We start from the raw sequence: 17,616 nt of genomic DNA on the forward strand, positions 1-17,616 counted from the left end.
AAACAGAAATCCAAAATCCTGTAAATGTTTTTTTTCTTTCTTTCTCGAGAAAGAAAAACGTGTTTTAATTTTCTAAAAAATTTAATTTAAATTAAAACTTGAAATATTCAGTAGTTTTTTTCCATTTAAAAATTTTACATTCAAATTACGTCGTGTTTTTTCACGTGTTCCTTTTTGTTTGTTTTTGTTTTTCAAAAAGTTCAATCAGATTTAACAATTTCAGAATGAGAAAATTTGTTTGTTTGTTTGTTTATGCGTGTCATGTTATTGTCTCGGAAAAATTTGTCAATTTTTTCAGTCTTCAGTTTTCAGCCAGTTTTTTTGCCAAATTAATTAGTGAAAAAAAAGATTGTTGTTGTTGTTTTCTTTTTCCTGTGTTTGTGTCACCCACAATAAACAAGACGACAATCACCACCCCCGTAACAGGAATTTTTTGTTGTTTGTTTGTTTGTTTGTTTCTGGAACATTTAATTTGAATTTGATTATTTGCCATCGGGAGATATATTATTATTATCACATTTGATTTGTGAGAACAACAACGACGACGAAGAAAAACGAAACATCATTAGGAGAGAAACGAACAAAATTTCAGGCAATTGAATAAATTTTTTTGACCTTTTTTTCTTCTTTCGTTATTTGTATGTCAATGATATTATTTGACAATTTTTTTTTGTTGTTCAAAACAAACTAAAAAATCCATCATTAATCTTGGATAAATTTGGATTTTTTTGATTGAACAAAATAGACAAAACAAGACAAGACACGCATCAAACATCAAATGCAGAATTTTTGTTCGTTCAGAATATTTCTATCGTTTTGTTTTTTGGATTCCCATATGGGATTTCTTTTTTCCTTGGAAATATTTGGTTTTTCAATTTTCACTTTCTTTTGGTTTTTTTGTTTGTTTTGTTTTGGCACACTTGAATTCACTCAAGTTTTTCTTTGGACAAGTTCCACATGATCCAAAATAACACCAAAAACAATAACAATTTTATATTGATTGAATTCAAATCGATCCGGATATTGAATCAACAACAAAAACAAAAATCAATCTTGTCACGTCGTTTATGAGCAAAAGAAAAAAGTTCGAATCAATTATCAAAAAAATGTTGTCTATTTACACACAAACATGATATTTATAAAAAGATATCATTTTTTTTGCCATAAATGACATGTGTGATTTACCGGAAATTTTTTTTTCGTTGAAAACAAAAATTAATCTACCGTTTTTGTTGTTGTTGTTGTTCTTCATCGATGAACAACAAAACAACAAATTCAAAATTCAAAAAATTACTATTTTCACTCAATCATGATGTCCTGTATTTGGATCGAATGAAAGAGTTCCGCAAATATTGTACAGTTCAATTTGTTTGTTTTTTCAGTAAAATATATCATTATGTAAAACAACCAGAAAAAAAACAAATCGTTTTTGTTGTTGTTGTTTCGCTTCAATGTTTCTTTTTTTTTATCGTTGAACATTTTTCACTTTATTCAAAATGAATTCTCATCGTTGTTCTGTTCGGAAATTGTTCCATATTGAAAATTTACTCAAAAAATTTTTACCCCGATTGAATCCAAAGTATTTTCGATCGTTTGCGCATTCGTTTTACAAAAGTTTTTTTATTTTCCTTTTTTATTTCCTTTATATGCTTTTTCAATCATTTTTGTTGTTGTTGTTGTTATTTGGAAAAACTTTATTAATTTAATTTCCTGGATTTGATGATTGATCATGATCATCACCATTGATTGATTGATTGATTGATGGACATTGATTATAATTAATGTTTTTTCTTGTTTTTTGATTACAAATATGATTTTATTATCAAAAAAAATCGCAATTTTGCTTATCGCTGGGTTTTTACCCACAACGAATTTTCATTGATCTTATTTGGTTGGTATTGTTTTTCAGGTAAAAAAAGTCATTAATAATCATTCATTTCTTTCAGAAGTGGTAGATTAAATCAGGTAAATCATTGAAAAAAAGGTGTTTATTATGATAATTAATTAGTTAATTTTATGCAAAAAAACAACTAAGATTAAGAATTGATTAGTGTCAGGTGATCAATCCTTTTTTTTCATTTCATTCATCTTTATTCAACCATCAGTTATTATTTTGTTTGAATTTCGCTGAATGTTATTGAAAATTTATTTATTTATTTTTGTGCTTCAGGCTTCAAAACTTGATAAAGTCATAATGTTGTTGATGATGAAGATGAGCTGAAAATGAATTGAAAATAATTTTCTTGAATCTTAATTCCTTGTTTATGTGTGTGTGAGTGTGTCATATGCCATTTTTGCTTTTTTTTTTTTTTTTTTTGCTGCGTAGTCGTACATTATTCTTGTTTGATTTGATTTGGGTTTTTTTCTCTTCATTCAATGTTCTTACCATCATCATCATCATCTGTCATTCGTCCATCATTTGTATTAGAGAAAAGATATGTTTGGTTGTTGTTTTGTTTGGGTTTTTCCGAATTGATTTTTCTTTAAAATTTTGGCAAATTTCAAATTCGTGATGAAAAAACATCATTTGAAATTTAAATCCATAATAATACTTAGCGATGGCGATAGATGGCGATATAGTGTTTATTCAAAAAATTTAAAAAAATTACATTTTTTTTTTGTTTCGAATTAAAAATCATCATTGGATACAAACACACACTCACGCAAGTAATGAGTATCCAACTGACCATTCAGATCATTATTATATGATTATTATGTATGCAAACAATGACAACAACAACAAAACAAGAAATGTGATGGACAATTTGATCACTGAGAGAGAGCGGAGAAGATCTATGGAAATTGCAAACAAAAAAAGATTGAAATTATTCAACGAAAAAAAACGAATAAATTCCGTGATTGACCGATGAGCATGCGTTTAATAATGAAAAAAAATGTAATTGGATTTTTTCTTTGTAATACTTTTGGTCAGTATTTTGTATTTTGTTCGTGTCATTTTAATCATCATTAATTGCATGTTTTCTATATGTGTCCATCATTTGAATTTGAATTGAAAATTTACACAAAATTTGCTGTGAATTTTTTCCTCCAGAACCAAACACACATTACAATTACAAGCACGAATGTGTTTATTATGTGAACAAATTTGTGTTAGTTTTTTTTTGATCCAAACAAAATTCAAACTAACCAACCGTATAGATTGGGAAAAAAAATAACAACCATCATCTGATGAAGAAGAAGACGAAGAAGAATTCATTCAACCAAAATCAATTTCAATCTTCTATTTTTATCAGGTTTTTTTTTCTGACAAACAAACAAACAAACAAACAAACAAAATAACGATAATGGAAAACATTGTAATACATCCTCTCTCTCTCTCTCTCATTGCACTCTCTAATTTAAAATTGATAACTAATCACAAACGCTTGTGTGTGTTTGCAAGTACAGCCAAGCTTGTAACATTGGGATTGATTGTCGTTGATAGAAACCAGCAATTGAAAATTTATTGATTACAAATCAATAACAACAACAACAACAAAGCTAATAATTACTGCTGATGTGTATAGAAAACTCATTTCAATCAAAGAATTTGATTTGATCGTATGACATATTGATTTGGTGTTGTTTTTCTTTGGCTGATGGTTTTTGTCGGGAAATTTTTTTTATTCTTTCGGACTAGTTTTTCTTGTTTTTTTTGCATTGACAAACTTTTGTTTCGCAAAGTTAATTGTGTAATTTTCCAGAAGTTGCTACTGGTATTTTATTTTCTCTTTTTTTTTCCATCCCCACCTTTGTTTCACCTTTTGCATACCACTTCTTGTTTATTTTTTATGTAACATTCGGTTGGTTTTTTTTTGGACTAAAATTTTCTATCCAGATTTTTGATTGGTCATTCCATTGATATGAACTAAGCTGATTTGGTTCATTCATCATCAATTACAATTCTGTTTTGGATCATACAGTTTTTGAATTTTTTCATTGAACATTTTTTGGGTTGAAAAATTGCGCAAAACCAAAACCAAAAACAAAATGTCATCAAAAGATTTGGCAGCCGAACAATTGAAACGAATGAATTTATCCGATAAGGTATGTTTTGTTTGCTGTTTCATAATTTCATTATTTCATTACTTTCTTTACGTTACGAATCACCTAATGTTTTCCACTGTTTGAAAATCGAGGTCAGCTCACTCTTTAGGAATTTGTGTTTTTTCAGTTGTTGTTCCAATTCCATCAGAAAATTGGTCGACATATGATATCTCTATGACAACCATATATGATAAGTGAATTGTGGTTGGATAAATAATAATTTTTTTCTTCCCCTTTCTTATCTTTTTCCATATTACCATTTTTTTTCATAAACTAGTTTCATAAAGTTCAAATCAGTTTTTATTAGTAGGTTGAGTAGTTTCAGGACCAAAAGTGTGTGTGCATTCTTCTCTGACATGAACAAAATTCTTCAATTCTTTCTAAATAACTTTTTAAAAAACAACAATTTCACGCTTTCATGAACATCATTATTAATTGATTTATTGATTTATTTTTTGAATTGTCTTCATTTAAGAAAATGAACGAAGGAGAAGAAAATATTACTACCATATTTGGAAAACCAATTTCTGATCTAAAAAATTCTTTAACTATTGGACCACAAGGACCAATTCTATTACAAGATGTTCAATTTATTGAAGAATTAGCACATTTTGATCGTGAACGTATACCTGAACGTGTTGTACATGCAAAAGGTGCCGGTGCATTTGGCTATTTTGAAGTAACATCCAATGAAATTGCTAAATATTGTAAAGCAAAATTATTCGATACAATTGGTAAACGAACATCAGTGACTGTTAGATTTTCAACTGTTGGTGGTGAATCTGGTTCAGCTGATACTGTACGTGATCCACGTGGATTCGCAATAAAATTTTATACTGAACAAGGCAATTGGGATTTGGTTGGAAATAATACACCAATATTTTTTATTCGTGATCCAATTCTATTTCCATCTTTTATTCATACACAAAAACGAAATCCAAAAACAAATCTTAAAGATGCTAATATGTTTTGGGATTTTTTTTCACTTGTACCAGCTGCTACACATCAATTTTTATTCTTATTTTCGGATCGTGGAATACCCGATGGTTATCGTCATATGAATGGTTATGGATCACATACATTCAAATTGATCAATGATAATGGTGAAGCATTTTATACAAAATTTCATTTTAAAACACAACAAGGTATTAAAAATTTACCTGTTGATATTGCTACACGTTTAGCAGGTTTGTGTGATTTATATTTATTTTAACTTATTCATCATTGATTTTTGTCTTTTTGTTTATAGGTGAAGATCCTGATTATTCAACACGTGATTTATATAATGCAATTGAAAATAAAAATTATCCTAAATGGAAATTATTTGTACAAATCATGACATTTGAACAGGCTAAAACATTTAAATATAATCCATTTGATTTGACAAAAATTTGGTCACATAAAGAATATCCATTGATTGAAGTTGGTGATTTAGTATTGGATCGAAATCCAAGAAATTATTTTGCCGAAATTGAACAGATTGCATTCTGTCCGGCTAATATGATACCCGGTATTGAACCATCACCTGATCGTATGCTGATTGGACGTCTTTTTTCCTATAGTGATACACAACGACATCGGTAAATTTTCATATGAATGTTAACTTTTTAATTACGAAAATTGATTCATATTATTTCAGACTTGGAGCAAATTTTCATCAATTACCAGTAAATCGACCAAAATGTCCAATGATGAATCCAACCATACGTGATGGACCATATTGTTTTGATGATAATTTTGGTGAACAGGCAAATTATTGGCCAAATTCATTTACAAATTGGAAAACCGATCAATGTTATCGTGATCATTGTGATCAAATTACTGGACAAGTTGATCGTCATGATAATAATAATGATGATAATTTTGAACAAGCTACAGATTTTTGGACCAAAGTATTAAATAATGATGAACGTGAACGTTTAGTTAATAATATTGTTGAACATTTACGACAAGCCGATAAGATGATACAGGAAAAAGTTGTTCATAATTTTGATCGTGTACATCCAGATTTTGGCAGTCAATTACGTTTAAAACTTAATCTTCATAAGGTAGGTATTTTTTAAAGGTAAAATTAGAAAAACCTTGATTGTTTTTTTGTTATGCATGTTGACTTTATTTTGATTCATGTTTTTTTTCTTGTTTTTTTGCACGTTTATTTGTTTGATACACATCAATAGTGAAATAAACCAAAAACAAACAAAATCGTCCCAGAGAATGAAATCCAATTGTAGCAGTAGATATAACAAACTAACATTTGAAAAATTATCTTGACTAAACTTTCATTCTGTTTTTTGTTCGTCTGTCTGTTTTTTTCATAATTCTTTTCCGAATCTAATATCATCAGTAGAATATTGAAATTGATGAACAATTTCATTCGAAAAAACATTTTAATAAATTAAATTTTATCAATAATAATAATAATAATCATGATGAAAATTCAAGATTAAAAACATTATATAATGTAGCAAATTTAATATTTTCAACATCACAACGTTTAGCACCGATTTGTCAAACAATTAATTGTTCACAATTATCATCACAATCATCAACAGCATCATCTCAGGCAACAAAAGCAGCTGCGACTGCTGCTGCACGATCATTATTACAATCAACATTATGCGGTAGCGATAACAATACTAACAACAACAACAATAACGATACAAAACAACAACGATTCAAATGAAACAATACTAACCATCCAAACTAATAATGATGATTCCGTAAAGAAATTGATTAGAATTTTGTTTCATTTTTTTAATAATTTTTTCATTCATTTTTTCAGGCAAAATTTTAAACTTTTTTGTTTCTAAATCGATTTTTGACACCTACATACATTGTAATATTTGAATTTGAAATAAAATAAATAAAATTTTTTTGTTGAAATTAATTGCCTTGTAATTCCGAATTTCCTGTTCATCTTCATTATTCAGAAATTTTTGTTTGTCTGAAATGGTTAAATTGCATCAATTGAAACAACGTCGGCAACGACGAAAACAGCAGCAGAACAAAATAAAAATTTATTGCATCAATTGTCGATGCTATTGATATTTTTTTTTCGTTTCGTTTAATTGGATGCTAAAATTCTTGTTTTCTGTTGTCGAGGACAACCAAGAAAATGAATGAATTGTGCACTTTCAAAATTCACGTTTTTTTTCGTTCTCTCTCTGCCTTGTTGTTGATGTTGTTTAATTGCTACCACCGATGATGGTGAACATTTGAATCGATTTCACATCAAAAATCTGAAAATGTTAAAAAATGATAAATCGAAATAGAATGAATGGGAAAAAAGTAATAATCATGAATGAATGAATGAATGAAATTCGTTGAAGAAAAAAAAAAGATTTACATTTTTAATTTCAAAATAAATACGAATGTAGACAAACAAACACTAATATCATCTGAACATATACTGATCATTTCATTTCAAATCATTCATTGGATGATGAGGATGATGATGATTAATAATGTGATTGTATCCATGGTCAAGAATTGTTGAATGATTTTCTTCTTCTTCTTGTGAATTTAGTCAATTTATGATTGTTTTTTTTGTTTGTTTGTTCTCATCAATTTGGTTGGCCATTATTTTTTGATTGAATCATCGATCAAGGTAAGATTTGAGTCTTTGTTTTTGTTTTTCTGTCATTCAATCATCAATAATAAAAAAAAAGAGTGATGGAATTTATGTAAAATGAAATCAGGAAATACGTGTCACATCACGTGTTCTTTTCCGTGCAAACTGATTTGAATCAATAGGAGAAAAAAAAACAGAAAAAATGTATAAAATTCAATTATCTCTTTTGGATTTACATTCATTTTATTGGGTTATATGGCCAAGACATTGAAAATCTTATGTGTATGACATGATGATGATGATGATGATGATCTTGATGATGATCATGGGAGAATCAAATTCAAAGATTGACAATATTTTTGATTGCATATTTTTTCCATTATTTGGATTTTCTTGAAATTTTTGGGAAAAAATTTTTTTTTCTCCAAAGGTCATCATCGATTGTCAAGATTTTAATCTCACAATATTTCCCCAGTGCTTTGAGATTTTGATAACAATTATGATTTTGGATTAGTTTATTGTTTTCATTCAAAAACTGATCAAAGATTGATTTGAAATGTTTTGATAACAATCATATTACAAAACAACAAACCAATTATAACAAGGTTTGTTCAACTTTTCCTTCTCATCATCATCATTATCCGTAAAACACACACACACACACATCTAATGATCATTAGCTTAATTTTTTCTCGCTATCTATCCTATCTGCAGAGAAAAAAGCATTTTACATCAGCACTTTTCGAAAAATTAGAAATAAAGAATCAGTCATTTAAGGTTCTATCTTTCCCTCTCTGATCAATTAGATTATCAATTGACCATCAAATCCAATAACTGGTTATCATCATTATCAATAGAGAATATATAATTATCTTTATAATTAAATCGAACGCCTTAGAAACAAACTACTTTCTCCTTTTAACCATGATCATCATCATTTGGATGATTTTATGACAACAACAAAAAACAAGAATCATCTATAGACGCCAAATACATCCTCCCCAAACAAACATTATAAATTATCTTTGAGAATCTTTCAATGTCTTCAATTTGAACATATACCATTCATTTTCATCAATCCTATACATCGACATTAGCAAATGATGTGTATAGGATCATCATGTACCAAACAAACCAAAAAAAACAGACGACGATAATGACGATCATCATCAAGATGTTGATGATCGTCGTCTTCATGATTCAATGAAATAACCAATTTTGTTCTGTAGATTTCTTTTTTTTTCATAAAAGAAATTGATCATCATCAAAAAAAAAAACATTTCGAATAAATAATTTTTTCTTCAATAGTTTCTTATGAAATGGTTTTTCAAAAAAATATCATCATTATTGAAATTCTTATTTTTAAATTTTAAAAAAACTGTTGCTAGGATAATGATGTGTCAACCGATTCAATTTTCGATATATATTTTATCATTATATTTTCATCACGGAAAACATAGATTTATCTTCGAATTTTGAACATAACAAACAAACAGAAAATCATCGTTCCAAATGTGATCCATAAAATAGAAAAAAAAGGTGTTCTAGTTTCTCTCTCTCACTATGTTTATATCTTTGTTTAATCAACAATTTGTTAAGCATCATCATCATCATGGACATAATTTTTTTTTTGCAGTTCTCCAAGACAACAACCACGAAATTTTTTGAATCATTTTCATTTTATTTCAATTCAATTGATTTGATTTGCATTTTCACAATTCAAATATTACAAGAAATTCCATTCCATAGTTTTCCATGTTTGTTTTTGTTTCAAAAAATATTATGAAATTTTGACAAAAACAACAAAAATACGCCATTTCGATTGTCACACCTATCGATTATTCAATCGATTTAATCGATGGTCATTGACGTTGATTAAAATTTTTCATTAATTAATTATTTCTTTTTTTTCATTCGGTAAGTCAATTTTTTCCTTCTTCTTTTTCTTCTTATTTCAACAAAAAAAAATCAATTAACAGGGAAAAAAACAGTCCTTGTATGGTCGTGAAATAGACGAAAATATCCTTATTAACCACATTGAAATCCTTGATGATTTTTTTTCATGAAAATTTGAAAATGATTTTTTTTTGCAATCCTCCCTGTTTGTTTTTTTATGAATTTTATCCCTGTGCATATTGACGACATTCAATGAAATTTCAATGCATAGCATTTTCAATCCAAATATCACATTTGAAAGTTTTTTGTTTCAACGAAACAAAATTCTACAATTCATTATGAATGTTGTTGTTAATTTACGTTTGAAATTTTTCTTATTATTTTGTTCGTAATTGAACTGAAAATTAAATTTTTTATCGCTTGACCAAATAACAAATTTTCTTATTATTTTTTGAGTTGATACAAATTAATTTCTCCTCATTGGTAAGTGAACCGTTATGATCAACCTCATTTTTTCCATTACTAAAATGTGTGTGTATGAGAACCAGAAATCATGAAAACCCGGTCAAACTTGATAAAGTAAATTTCTTATTATCAAATGCAAAAGAGTTTGACCGTCAATTCACAGGTGAAAATGTATTTTGGCGAATAAAAATTTTCATTTTCAATTCACTGATGATCGCATAGATTTTATTCAAAATTTTCTCCCATTCCGATTCTTAATGTTTAAATTGAATTATTAATCTAATTATTTTTTTTCTGTGATTTGTGGGCAAACAATACAACAAAAATGAATCCAATTTCATTATATTTTACTAGCAAAAATTATCAACAAAATACACCGGAAAGAGAACGATATCGATTGTATAACAATCAAAATCAATCAATTCAAAATTATAATTCAATTAGACAAAAACTTTTACAACAAAATTTCAGTGATCAAATTGAAAATGTTCGGTTAATATCATTGTATCGTTATCATACATTTGATCATATGGAAATTACCGATGATAATAATCAACAACAGCAACTACAACAACAATCATCATTGAATCAAATCAATCAACAACGTAACCACCGATCACCGTTATCAATATCAACATTATCACACAATCATCATCATCATCATCATTCGAATAATATTCCTATAGAATCATCGAAAATTTTTCCCTTTAATCTAATACGTAATGTATTCTACATGTCGTCGACAATACCGAAAAAGAGAAAATTTTTATCCGCAATTACATTGCTTATATTGGTTTCAATATTTTGTCTAATATCCAGTTCATTAGTTAATGTATTGATCTCATCATCATCACCATCATCAACGTCTTCATCATCATCCATATTACAGCAATCATCATCATCATTATTTCCATATCTAGCTAAAGGTAATTATTTTTTTCATATATGAAAATCGTAATCACTAAATTTTATAATTATTTGCCATTATTAGCCAATGATAATAATAATAATAATGAATTGGCCAATAATATTGACAACCGGCTACAATCATCATCATCATATTTACAGCCAATTGAATTGGATGAAATATTTCGTGATGAATTATCGGCCAATTTATTCAATGGTTCATGGATTTCTAACAATGAAATTGCATTTTATGATGTTGAATATAATTTTTGTTTATATGATGTTGATCAACAGATAACAAAACGATTTATACATTTTATACAAGTGGTAAGTGAAGAAAAAATTCTATTTGTAATTTTCTTTATTTTCATTTTCATTTTTTTTCATACAATTTCATCATCATTTCAAAATAAGTTGACAAAAAATCTTCGTGGACTACAACTATCCAAAGATAAACAGTATTTATTATGGTCGAAAACTGAACCAACCGAATTATTTCGTTATTCAAAATTTTCTCGATTAAAAATCTATGATATACACAATGATTCGATTATAAATTTATTTGATGATCCATTATTTGTTGATATACATTTTCAATGGGCTGAATGGGGTCCAAAAAATTCTCAATTAATTTTTATTTATAATAATAATATCTATTATCGTCATACAGCACGTTCAGATACTATACGATTAACTGTAACCGGTGTTGATGGTATTATATTCAATGGTCATTGTGATTGGCTTTATGAAGAAGAGATTTTAAATCAAGCTAAAGCATTTTGGTTTTCACCAAATGGTGATTATCTTGCATATCTACAGATTAACGATACATTAGTTGATATGGTTGTATTCAAAAATTTTGGTGATTATTCGAATGTAACAACCAATCAATATCCACACCTACGAACAATAAGATATCCAAAACCAGGTCAACATAATCCACAAGTAACCATTTATGTTGTTAATCTTCATTCACAATCCGAAAATATTCATACGATACGTATTGAACCACCATCAAAGAAAATATTCAACGAACGTGATTTTTATATTTCCCGTGTGATTTGGTATGATGATGAACGTTTATTGATTGTATGGACAAAACGTAATCAACAACGTTCATTACTTACAATTTGTGATAGTAATTATCAATGGAAATGTCAAGAGGTTTGTGTGAAAAAAATCAATCAATCAATCAATCAATGAACTAATCTTTCTTTTTCATTTCCTAAAAAATAACATTAAGCTTTATGATTTAAAATCGAAAACTGGTTGGGTGGATGGTTTTGAAGATGGTCTATTGAGCGCCGCATTCGTTGATCAAGTTATTATTCGTATTCCCAAATTTGGTAGTAAAATTCGTGGTGATTTTTATCATATTGCTGCCATCAATATTAAAGTAAGAAGGATTAAAATACGGAAAAAAAACTTTATTTTATCATCGAGATTAAATTCTTTTTTGTTTCGCAGGATAAATCGATCAATTTTCTTACACATGGTGATTATGATGTTATCAAACTGATTCATTATTCGCCCATCACCAATGAAGTGTATGTTTTTTTTTGATTTGAATTTTTTTTCACCCTTTTTCTTATATCTTCAATTATCGATCATAGGTATTATGCATCAACATTAAGCAATCATCCTGAAGTACAGCATATAATGAAAACAACATTAACTATAAAATCTGATACTGTTTGTCTAACCTGTTATCTTGGTAATAGTTGTCGTAATAATGAAGCACATTTCAATGAATTAGGTACATATTATATACTTGAATGTAAAGGTTATGAAATACCACGTGTTGAACTTCGTAATGCACAAACAAATGAATTGATTGAAATATTTGAAGAGAATCGTAAATTGTTTAGATTTTTACAAACAAAATTTATACCTAGATATGAAAAAATTTATGTTAAATTAGCCGATAATTATGATGCTATTGTTGAATTTATATTACCACATGATTTTAATGAAGAAAAACGATATCCAATGGTAATTGAATTGTATGGTGCACCTGGTACACAGATGATCAAAGATAAATATGAAATGAATCATTGGAGTTCATATCTAACAAGTAAACATCAATATATTTATGCTAAAATTGATTGTCGTGGTACGGCTAATCAAGGTTTACGACATATGCATCAATTGTATCGAAATGTTGGACGTATCGAAGTTGATGATTTAATCAATGTTGTTTGGTTCTTGAAAAATAATCTTACCTATGTTGATCCTGATCGTATTGCTCTTTGGGGTTGGAGCTATGGTGGTTATTATTCATTGATGTCATTGATTAAACAATTTGATCATCGATTATTTTCATGTGCCATTGCTGTAGCTCCTGTTTCTAATTGGATGTTTTATGGTAATAAATAATTATTATATTCAAGGCCATTTATTTATTTGATTTAAATTTGTTTGTTTTTTGACACAGATTCTGCATACACTGAAAAATATTTTGGAATACCAAATAATGATGATATAGCCAGTATTCAACCATATCAAAATGCCAATCTATTAGATTTAGTTGGTGGTTTGAGAAATCGTAAATTTCTATTGATATATGGAACAGGTGATGGTAAGTTGACAATAAATGATTTTTTTTTGAACAAATAAAAATTTTTTTCTTTGTTTTTCCAAAAAAAAAAATGAATAGATAATGTACATGATCAACATACATTAATGTTAATAAAACAATTAATACAATCGAATATTGATTATGATGTACAAATCTATCCGGATGATAATCATTTTCTATCACGATCAAATCAACATCTTTATACTCGAATGACAAAATTTTTACAGGAAAAATGTTTTGGCTATTCGCATCAATTATAATTTATTAATTGAAAAAAAAAATTTGTTGTCATTGTCGTTGTTATTTATTTTATTTGAACAATTTTTTTTATATGGTCGTTTTTTTGTTTTTTGTTTCATTTCATTGAGATCAATTGAAATAAATCTATTTTTTTCATTAATACATAATTTTTTTGTCATACTTAATAATCACCAGATCAGTGTGAAAGGAAAAGCATTCTAGTTTATTTGTCTGTTTGATGATTTTATCGATAAAGGAAATCTTCGTTTTTTGTTTTTGATGCTGGAAAAAGTTGTTGTTGTCTTTTTTTTCTAGTGAAAATTTTTTCTGGTTCGATCGAACGTTGCAAATCGAAAGAAATTTGATTGATTGAAACTGCTGCTAGATCTACATTATTCAGATTTTTTTTCCCTTTGTAAATCTGTGTTTGTGTTGTTGATTTTTTTTATTGGTTTGTGCTATTCCAATGTAATCATGAAGATATTCAGTAGTGTTATTCAATTTTCATTATTATGGCCATTTATCCTGATATTTGCTGATCAAAAATTACCCATTACAGAACAACCAATTTGTCGATGGATTAATCAATATTTTGATAATGATGATAATCAAACAAAAATTTCTGAATGGAATTTAGTTTGGCATGATGAATTTGATTCGAAAAAAAGATTAGATAATCAATGGACAATTGAAAATGAAATAAATACCTGTACAGGTAATTGGGTACAACAAGAACATTGTAATACAAATCGTCCAGAAAATATACAAATTATCGATGGTTTTTTAATGTTAGCCGCACATCGTGAATCTTATTATGATCATGATTTTACCGCAGCATCAATGACAACAAATAATTATTTTACTCATGGCCGATATGAAATTCGAGCATCAAATCCAATTGGAAATTTTCTTCGTACATCTATATTTACAAGAAATTATAAAGAATCATATTGGCATGAAAATGGTCAGATTGATGTGTTTTCCTATCTACAGGGAACAAATATTGTTCGTGGTATACATTATGCTGATTCTACCAATTTCTATGAACCGGCTGATCTATCATTATCTACTTTAAATATTACCAACAATAACACCAATAATTTTATGCATGATTTTCATCTATTCGGTGTCGAATGGAATAATGAAAGTATTCGATACTTTTTCGATGATTATTATAGTCCGAAAATTTGTTTCTGTAATGAAAGTAAGTTGCGTTTGTGATTTTATAATTTCTAAGCCAAATGTTCGTTTGTTTTTTTCGTAGAAAAATACCTTAAACCATATCATCAGTTACGTTTTCAGATTGGTGTTGGCGGGATATTTTTTCCAGTTAAAAATTTATCCGGAAAAATTCAATGGAATTGTCCATCATTAGTTGTTGATTATGTTCGAGTTTATCAATATTCAATCGACAATGACAACAACAGCAACAATAAAACAGAAAAGATTCCAGAATGTCTTTTCAATCAAATAGAATCAATAACAGAATCAAAAACTTTGGAAAAAATTTGTCTAATGACACGGCAATCAGATCAATCATCAACGGATTCATTTTTATCCGGTTATACTGAATCAATTAAATTGACAAATTTTCAACTTGGTATGCTTATCATTATTATGATTATCTGGATATTTTGATTGATTTGTTTTGTTTTGTTTTTGTTGTATTGTTTAAAAATATATTTTTATTAATTTTTATTTAGTAATAATATTGATTAGCATAATGATCATATTATTTGTTGCCGTATCAATATATCTAATAATACAGATGAAAAAATTTGGCGCTAAAGTTGATCAACAAACTGATTATTATAGTGTACCACAACAAAAAAGAAATTCATATACAATACCGGATGATGATCATAATGAAATTTATGAAATACCTGTTTATGATTATGATGCACTTGAAACACAATTAGAAAAAACTATAAGACAAAATAATATCGTAACGAATGAATATTTAGAGATTAAACCGGTCGTACCAACATCAGATCTATTATCATCATCAGTATATGAACCAATGATTAAAGAAAAATCCGATAACATTATTAAAAATTATTACTAGATGGCGAAACATTCTTTATCGTCATGCAAACAAAAAAACTAAATTGAATTTTTTTTTTTGAACTTTGATTTTATTCAGCAGTTTTTTTTTGAAATTCATCATAAAACGTCTCTAATATAGAATATGATGTTATTGACATTCAAATTGATCATTTTTTTTGTGTATTGTTAATTTGACATTCGAGAAACCTAATAAATCTATCATTCATTAATGTATTTTATCGATATTTATCCTAACCAAAAAAAGCTTATCAAATGATAAGAGAAAATCGATCGATTTTCATTCATTCAATGTCACTGATCGCAAATATAAATCAAAAATCATTGTTTGATATTTAGGTATAGTGTATAACAAACACACACACACACAATGTGCCCCATAAACATTTACACAGCATTTTTTTCTGGATTCAAAATATATTTATTTATTTATTCAACAATTTGATGGTTCTATATAATAATTTAATAGTTGAAGCCTACTCTGTTTGTAAGCTCCATCAATTCGATCGAGTCGAACCATTTTTGTTTTGGTTTTTATTTTGTTCGGTTTGTTTTTCATTTTAATTTCATTAACTTTGTTATTTTGGTGTTTCATTGTAAGTTTGTATAATGGTTGCTAAAGTTTTAATTACCGGTGGTTCAGGATATATTGGATCACATTGTGTTGTTGAATTATTGGAAAATAATTTTACTGTAATTGTAATCGATAATCTTGTCAATTCTGTCTGTTTGAATGGTCAATCATTACCAGAAAGTTTACGACGAGTTCAACAGATAACCGGTAAACAGATTAGTAAATTTTATTGTGGTTCAACCGAAAATGCCGAATTATTGGATAAAATATTTACCGAAAATAGTCCGATCGATGTTGTTTTACATTTTGCTGCATTAAAATCTGTAGCCGAATCAGTTCAACAACCATTACGATATTATCGTAGTAATGTTGGCGGATCGATTACACTGTTAACAGCTATGGAAAAATATGGTGTTAAAAAATTTATATTTTCATCTTCAGCAACTGTATATGGTGAACCACAATATCTACCATTGGATGAATCACATCCAATCGGTATTAAATGTACAAATCCATATGGCCGTAGTAAATGTATGGTTGAACAAATTCTTAAAGATATTTGTCATATCAATCCAGAATGGTCAGTGATATCATTACGTTATTTTAATCCGGTTGGTGCTCATAAATCTGGATTGATTGGTGAAGATCCAAACGATATACCAAATAATCTAATGCCTTATATTAGTCAGGTGGCTGTCAAAGTTCGAACACATTTAAATGTATTCGGTAATGATTATCCTACCGTTGATGGTACAGGTGTACGTGATTATATCCATATTGATGATCTATCTAATGGACATATTGTTGCTTTGAAACATATGTTATCATCGCCCAAAAATTGGTCCGGTTATAATCCAATTAATTTGGGCACCGGTTCTGGAACTTCTGTTTTACAGGCAAGCGTATGACTTTAACATATCTAATTATAATTTTTCTTATTATCAATTCCACCCATAGATGATTGAATCATTTGAAAAATCTACTGGCATTAAAATTCCATATAAAATTGTCGAAAGACGATCAGGAGATTTAGCCACATTATATGCTAATGTTAATCTTGCCAAAAAACGTCTTGGTTGGGTAGCGAAAAAAAATATCAATGATATGTGTTCATCCACTTGGAATTGGCAGTCAAAAAATCCAAATGGTTTTCGATGTTAACACATCAAATACATGTTGCTCAATATTTTGAAAATAAAATTCAATTTATTAATATTTTTTTAGTTATTTATTTGAAATTTATATTTTCGACAAAAACAATACAATTTTTTTAAA

At 27.9% G+C, this 17,616-nt stretch overlaps 4 protein-coding genes and 1 long non-coding RNA gene across 8 annotated transcripts; 4 read left to right on the forward strand and 1 right to left on the reverse strand.

Annotated features, from left to right (window-relative positions):
• The first annotated feature begins 3,302 nt into the window (after positions 1 to 3,302).
• Positions 3,303 to 6,934, forward strand: Cat (Catalase). Of its 3 annotated transcripts, XR_012847337.1 has the most exons (7): positions 3,304 to 3,716; positions 3,839 to 4,047; positions 4,523 to 5,234; positions 5,297 to 5,627; positions 5,687 to 6,095; positions 6,225 to 6,767; positions 6,830 to 6,934. XR_012847337.1 is itself a non-coding variant. In XM_075825131.1 (6 exons), the coding sequence occupies exons 2-6, from the start codon at positions 3,991 to 3,993 to the stop codon at positions 6,839 to 6,841; spliced, it is 1,521 nt and encodes a 506-aa protein (XP_075681246.1). In that variant the 5' UTR covers positions 3,303 to 3,716; positions 3,839 to 3,990; the 3' UTR covers positions 6,842 to 6,934. The 3 variants fall into 3 exon arrangements, 2 of the variants coding, with proteins under 2 accessions (XP_075681246.1, XP_027196815.2); XM_075825131.1 differs by lacking the exon at positions 6,225 to 6,767 and having other exon boundaries at positions 3,303 to 3,716; XM_027341014.2 differs by having other exon boundaries at positions 6,225 to 6,930.
• A 545-nt stretch (positions 6,935 to 7,479) lies between these two features.
• Positions 7,480 to 13,866, forward strand: LOC113791274 (prolyl endopeptidase FAP-like). 2 transcript variants are annotated; one of them, XM_075825118.1, is made up of 9 exons: positions 7,480 to 7,654; positions 10,334 to 10,905; positions 10,971 to 11,212; positions 11,300 to 12,049; positions 12,129 to 12,281; positions 12,353 to 12,432; positions 12,499 to 13,250; positions 13,320 to 13,463; positions 13,542 to 13,866. In XM_075825118.1, the coding sequence occupies exons 2-9, from the start codon at positions 10,509 to 10,511 to the stop codon at positions 13,721 to 13,723; spliced, it is 2,700 nt and encodes an 899-aa protein (XP_075681233.1). In that variant the 5' UTR covers positions 7,480 to 7,654; positions 10,334 to 10,508; the 3' UTR covers positions 13,724 to 13,866. The 2 variants fall into 2 exon arrangements, with proteins under 2 accessions (XP_075681233.1, XP_075681232.1); XM_075825117.1 differs by lacking the exon at positions 7,480 to 7,654 and adding an exon at positions 8,999 to 9,535.
• LOC142646383 (uncharacterized) lies at positions 13,319 to 15,706 on the reverse strand. Its single transcript, XR_012847339.1, has 3 exons — positions 15,587 to 15,706; positions 14,411 to 14,622; positions 13,319 to 14,325 (listed from the first exon to the last, which is right to left on the reverse strand). It is a non-coding gene; the product is annotated as an uncharacterized LOC142646383 (long non-coding RNA).
• On the forward strand, positions 14,178 to 16,019 carry LOC113791275 (uncharacterized). Its single transcript, XM_027341031.2, has 3 exons — positions 14,178 to 14,907; positions 14,968 to 15,303; positions 15,407 to 16,019. Exons 1-3 carry the CDS (start codon positions 14,178 to 14,180, stop codon positions 15,766 to 15,768), a joined length of 1,428 nt encoding a protein of 475 aa, XP_027196832.2. The 3' UTR covers positions 15,769 to 16,019.
• A 212-nt stretch (positions 16,020 to 16,231) lies between these two features.
• LOC113791276 (UDP-glucose 4-epimerase-like) lies at positions 16,232 to 17,556 on the forward strand. The gene is made up of 2 exons (XM_027341032.2): positions 16,232 to 17,237; positions 17,299 to 17,556. The coding sequence occupies exons 1-2, from the start codon at positions 16,377 to 16,379 to the stop codon at positions 17,500 to 17,502; spliced, it is 1,065 nt and encodes a 354-aa protein (XP_027196833.1). The 5' UTR covers positions 16,232 to 16,376; the 3' UTR covers positions 17,503 to 17,556.
• The last annotated feature ends 60 nt before the right edge of the window (positions 17,557 to 17,616 follow it).

Source organism: Dermatophagoides pteronyssinus, unplaced genomic scaffold (genome assembly GCF_027571235.1).
Source record: "Dermatophagoides pteronyssinus isolate colony J.1.1.1.1 unplaced genomic scaffold, Derpt_VIB-CSIC_2022.12 sq0003, whole genome shotgun sequence".
Lineage (NCBI taxonomy): Eukaryota > Metazoa > Arthropoda > Arachnida > Sarcoptiformes > Pyroglyphidae > Dermatophagoides > Dermatophagoides pteronyssinus.